Below are 6,293 nucleotides of genomic sequence, written 5' to 3'. Positions count from 1 at the left end.
CATGGTGCATAAATATGAACATGCACAACATTGTGTCTCTTGAAAGTTGTGTCCCTACATATGTAAGTAACCTTATCTCTAGCCATATTCTTTTATGTGCATACATGTCTCAATGCATGTATAGTTATATGTATGGATATGTGCTTAATCTTTGTGCAAAAGTATTTAACATGTGCAATTCAAAGATTGCATCAAACAGAAGTTTCAAATGCAACTATATAGATTAGAACATAGACACTATCTTTACCAGTTGTTTCTTGCACACTCAACATCTTATATGCTCTGTTCATTTAAATTGTCTAAAATATTAATGCAAACCACACCACAAGAATGCAATCTTAGGAAAGCGAAAAAAAGAGAACAAAATTGTCGCTATTATGCACAACATAGAGAAGAAATCTCTAAAAAGCGTCGCCTGGAGCGAATGAAACACAAAATGCTCTTGCCTACGCCTGCACCATGCGACACCCCACAGATGATGGATTCAGATTCGCTTATTTTGAATCAGAGCCTTCCTTTCTCATGTGGCCAGAACAGTATTGTATCGCAACAAATACAACAACCTTCATTGCATAGTAGCAAACTACAACAGAAACATGCAGCACAAAACAGGCAACCTCTATACCATCAGACAATATTGCAGCCTACAACAACACAACAATGCACAACAAATTGTTTCTCTTCTGTATAGTACATTCAAACATTGCAAGCCTTCCGCCATCGCATTGATTCATTGTCCATGCTTCAAACATGTAGTATTTGTAAGGAAAGATATATTGGAATGCTGCTACACAGGAACCAACAGCATATTATCTGTTCAAGATGCTTTTCTGAAAATGGTGTTCATCGTTTCTCCTTAGCAAATAACTTAGACCCAGGCAAGCAACTTGTTGTGTTAAAAAAACTTACCCAAGTAGAGGAGATGCTTATAGCTAGGGTTGCTCCTGTTTTGCAAGTCAGACATGGAAGAGGTGGCCAATACAAATATTCTGGTCACACAATAAGTTCTCCCCAAGATATTTCAGAAATTGCAAAGCTTTTGCCACAAAAACTAAAAGACCTTGAAGTTCTTATTGTCCACCAAAGTAATATACAAGGCACAAAATATGATTGTTATGTGAATAAATTCCATGTTATGGATGCATTGAGCTATAAAATACAACATGACCAGTACTATAATGATGTTGTCATAGACTTTGATGCTGTCAACCTGCTTCCTAATACTACAACAGATATATCAAATATGTTGCGCTCTTTAGAAGAACTTACTGATGTAACAGGTATTCCACCAACAGAAGACCTTCTTCACAATTGCAATGAATATGATGTTGATATTACATCGTCTTTTATTCCAAAACTGCCTACTCCAACCCGTGAACTAGATACAGTTAAGAGAACCTTGCAGTTAGATGCTGATACTGATAATAATATGCCTTGGCCTGAAATAAACTTATCTCCGATAAATGAATATAATACAATAGGCTTGTTAAGAATGGTATTCCCAACCCTTTTCCCATCTGGAGTTGTACTTCCACTGCAACCACGTATCAAACATGTTCATTTGCATGAATATGCTCTCCACTTACTGAGATATGTTGATCAAAGATTTAGGTAGCATGTTAGATTCTGGTATTATATTTACAATCTAATTATGAGACATCGTTCGCAGCAATCTGCAGCTATCTTCATTAGAACTAATTTGGGAGAGTCTGTCCCAACCACTATGGAAGCGCTTCATGAACGATTGCAAAACACTCCTGATGATCAGCTGCCTAATCAATTATTGCGTTTTGGTGCAACACTTTGAGGCACCCATGCATATTGGTGTAAATCTAGAAAAGAGCTTACTGCAATGATCTTCCAATTGGGGACCCCAACATTGTTCTTTACGTTGAGCTCAGCTGATACCAAATGGCCTGATTTGCATAGGCTTTTCTCTGAAAATGATGGCCAAACCACACAGTTTACAAGAAAACAACTTATAGACCATGTGATCTGCAATCCACATATAACAGCATTATACCTTCACAACAGATTTACAATATTTCGTGAAGAAGTTATTCAAAAGTTGTTCCAAGCAAAGGATCATTGGTATAGGTATGAATGGCAACACCAAGGCTCAGAACATATCATGGCTTCTTATGGCTCCCTAGAGCACCAAATATGGAGACCATTGATTGGACAGACGATAATGAGGTCCAAATGGCAAAAACTTTCTTTGACCAATATGTTTCTTCTTGGAATCCTCACAATGTAGCAGACCGGATGAATGCAATGCACTACACTGCAATGGATGACCCTTGCCTAGCTGATACAAAAAAAATCTTCACCATGGACGTTGCATTGGATTATGAAGCATTGCTTAATACTTTACAGAGACACACAAAATGCACAGAACATACATGCCTCAAGAAAAAAGGTCCCACATTTGAATGTCGTTACAAAGCTCCATGGGTCCAACAAGAGATGTCTACATTGACAATTGACAATGACAACAACCCATGCTATAAACCTGCAAGGAATGATGATCGTTTGAATATTCATAATCCTTGGATGCTTTCACTATGGAGAGCTAATATTGATTCAACCAGTCACTTCAAAAAAAGTTGTCCTCCAATACATTTCAAAGTATGCTTCCAAATCAGAAAACAAATCGCAATCCTATATTGAAATGTTGAAAACAATACTAAATACAAGTAAATCTGAAGATAGCATCTTATTAACATATCAGAAATTTATGATGGGAATAGTAGCAGACCGTGATATCAGTGCACAAGAAACTTGCCATATGTTACAGAAATTGCCTCTTCTAAATTGTAGCCGACAATTTGTCTCTCTAAATGTTGGCAGAGAAATACTGCACCGTGTCATAAAATCAGATAATGGAGCTTACCTTTCCACAACTTATATCCATGCTTATATGCAGTGCCCTTTTGAATTAAATGCAACAAATTTGCTACAATCAGCACAAGGGTTTTCATATAATTCTCAATGCAAAAAAACAAAATGGCACATCAGGGATAAAAAAGCAATTGTGATTGTATATCCTCAGTTTAGAGAGCCTCCAGATGAAGATACCAATCAGTTTGAGATTTTTTGTTTGTCTGAACTGCTGCTATACAAACCGTTCCGTGACATCCCAACTGAAATAAGAGCTTCAAAGGAACAAATTATAGAAAATTGGAAAAACTTTAAAAAGACAAATTACAGCCGTTTGGGAAATCAACAAATTATAGATGATTGCAGCCTTCCAAATGAAGATGATAGTGACAATAATGGTTCCCAACATCAAGATGATACAAATCTATATGAGTGGGAGCTGCTCTCACAAATGGGAGCTACAAATAACTTTGTCCATAATGATCTGCAAATGCTAGGCCGTTGTGATTACGATATTAACCACTTTTGGGGAGCAACTGTTGTGGATGATCAACTAGACTGCACTGCCCTTCAGTTCATAACTGCAAGCAAGCTACAATTCCAACACGCTAGCATGCAAATCTCCACCCAAGACACAAAAAAAAACCAGCTATCGCCTAAGCAAAAAGTTGCGCTCAACATTATTCTACAGCATCATAATAATCAATCTACAACAACACGTCTACGAATGATTGTTCAAGGCACTACTGGCACTGGTAAATCATTTTTAATAGATTGTATTAGGAAAGAATTAAACATATATCCACCTGTGACGACAAACCCATTGCTTGTTTTAGCACCAACAGGTGTTGCTGCATTTAATATACAAGTGACAACAATCCATGCAGGGTTGCGCATACCTATAAGAGAAATGCATCCTTTGATAGGGCAGTCATTAATGACATTGCAAGAGCAATTGAAACATATCAAATATATTCTGATAGACGAAATGAGCTTTTTGGGCCCGAAACTACTACTTAAGATAGATAGCCGCTTACGCCAAGCATTCCCTAACAATCAACATGATAGCTTTGGTGGGGTGTCCATGATTCTTGTTGGTGATCTTGCTCAACTTCCCCCTGTAATGGATAAACCTATATATGCTTCGCACTCTACAGCCCTTAGTTTATGGCATTCTTTTACTATTGTCATAACATTGGACACTATTTTCCGCCAGCAAGGTGCATCTATAAGACAACAACAATTCAAAGCACTCCTTCACAACTTAAGAAATGCTCAAGCACTGCAACATGATTGGCAGTTTCTAATGTGCTAGACAAATGCAATATTAACTATTCAACAAAAGAAAGATTTTAACTCTTCGATCCACCTATTTGCAACAAATGAATCTGCACGATTGCATAACAGGAAAATGCTCAAAGAATTAAATTTGCCTGTCACTCTAAGTTTAGCTAAAATTGGTAAGCAAACAAATACTGAATATGACAACAATGAACAGCTACCATTGGAAGTATTACTTTCTATTAATCAGCAAGTGATGTTAATAGCTAACTTGTGGATCCAAGTTGGTATTGTCAATGGCGCTATTGGTCTCATAAAAATAATTGTATATGAAAACAATACAAAACCGCCAAACTTGCCAAAATATGTGGTCGTCCAATTCAAGGATTATAATGGACCTCCATGGGATATAGCGCATCCAAAAGACATACCCATTTTGCCAATAACGCGAGGCAGGCGTACGCAAGTGCCTTTAACAATGTCTTGGCCCATCACTATTCACAAATCCCAAGGTCTTACATTGGACAGAGCTACCATTGACATAGGTAATACTGAAAAGCAAGGGCTCACATTCACAGCTATTTCAAGAGTGAAGACAATTGATGGGATATGGATTGAACCACCATTCTCTTTTGAAAGGTTTTCCAAACTACAAAATAATGCTTATACAACCATTAGAAAGAAAGAAGAAACTCGTTTGCAGCTGCTCTCTGCCCAAACAGATATCTATTCACCTTAAAATATTTTACTTCAAAACCATCTTTGTTACATTCCTCTGCTTTCAACAAGGTAATTACAATTTTACATGCTCTTACCTCTTCACAACATGTACATTCTTAATCATCCCTGGTACTAACTCTTTTTCCCTCAATGTTCATTTTAGATTGCATTCATTCTAAGACATCCTCCATGTTGCATTGAACACCACACACAAGTCTTCCTATCTATACAGACTGCAATGATTGTCTAAAGATATATCAGGTATAACACGGCTGCAACGCATTGCGCATTCACATCGCTCACTACTCCAACATAAACAACTATCTCAGGTATGATATGTTACTTTTATTGCTTCAAATATACTCTGTTAACAAACTTTTATGCTCCAACATTGCTTGATGTCACTTTTATCTAACTTGCCTCTTTCTAATACAACTACAACACATTGCCTCTCCACTTCACTTATTATCAAACAACTATTCAATGTAGTTTTCTCCTGCACAATGCAGGTATACATACCTATCAAACATACAAAGTTTACATTCTCTTCTTTTTATGTGGCCATAGAATTCTTTGAAGAAATCACATATGGCCAGTTTGATGTTCCCATTCTCACTTTTCAAGTTAGCACTGGTTGTAGCTGAAATGTCTTGTCAATGTCAATTCTACAAAGTTATACACAAAAAAAACAGTGCTATGCTTACTCGGTTCTTTTTCTCAGCAAAACATTTGTTGCTCAACCCTCAATTAACTTTCTAACTCTTTTCACACTAAAATGACTATATTTCTAATCAGTTTTAAACTTTATACAAATCGAACATTTGTAATAGCTTTTATTAATCTCATTGTTAGAGGAACTGTGTATTATACCTCTGATAAGTTTTGTTACAAAAGTGTCTGTTGCATTCAACAGTCCCTGCTGCAACATAACCAACTCTTCCTGGTATGATATTTACTTTTTTGGCTTCGAACATACTCTGTTGACACTTTTTACTGCTCTAACTTTGCTTTCCCTCACTTTTAACTAACTTGCCTCTTTGTACGCCAACTACAATACATTGCCTCTCCAGTGCAAACCTTCTCAATCAACTGTTCAATCCAGTTTTCCAACTACAAATTGAAGGTATGCATACCTACCCAACATACATAGTTTACATTCTCTTCTTTTTATGTGGCCATGTAATTCTTTCAAGGCATATTCTAACAAATCTTCGAATAAAATCAATTAATAAACAAACTTCTCTTTGCCACGTCACTTCAGTTGTTTTAGCACATGAATTTTATATATGTTGAATTTAATAAACTAAACATATTTCTTCTTTTTGTTGTAGAGATACATATTAACACGGAACAACATACCCATGCTTGCACTCTTCTCACTTTTCAAGTTAGCACTGGTTGTAGCTGAAATC

General features: G+C 36.5%; 1 protein-coding gene across 1 annotated transcript; it reads left to right on the top strand.

Moving 5' to 3' along the window:
• The first annotated feature begins 2,103 nt into the window (after positions 1-2,103).
• LOC131028823 (uncharacterized) lies at positions 2,104-4,900 on the top strand. The gene is made up of 3 exons (XM_057959171.2): positions 2,104-2,628; positions 2,732-4,188; positions 4,288-4,900. Exons 1-3 carry the CDS (start codon positions 2,104-2,106, stop codon positions 4,898-4,900), a joined length of 2,595 nt encoding a protein of 864 aa, XP_057815154.2.
• Positions 4,901-6,293: the final 1,393 nt, after the last annotated feature.

Source organism: Cryptomeria japonica, chromosome 5 (assembly GCF_030272615.1).
Source record: "Cryptomeria japonica chromosome 5, Sugi_1.0, whole genome shotgun sequence".
NCBI classification, from domain to species: Eukaryota; Viridiplantae; Streptophyta; class Pinopsida; order Cupressales; family Cupressaceae; genus Cryptomeria; species Cryptomeria japonica.
The sequence above is the reverse complement of the archived record's forward strand: the minus strand, read 5'-3'. Positions and strand labels throughout refer to the sequence as shown.

What these genes read in the sequence shown, in the direction of transcription:
- LOC131028823 (XM_057959171.2), top strand. Translation starts at nt 2,104, where the DNA reads ATGGCAACACCAAGGCTCAGAACATATCATGGCTTCTTATGGCTCCCT. An exon ending in GTCCTCCAATACATTTCAAA is followed by an intron (nt 2,629 to 2,731) that starts GTATGCTTCCAA and finishes TTAACATATCAG; the next exon opens with AAATTTATGATGGGAATAGT. An exon ending in CATGATTGGCAGTTTCTAAT is followed by an intron (nt 4,189 to 4,287) that starts GTGCTAGACAAA and finishes ATTGCATAACAG; the next exon opens with GAAAATGCTCAAAGAATTAA.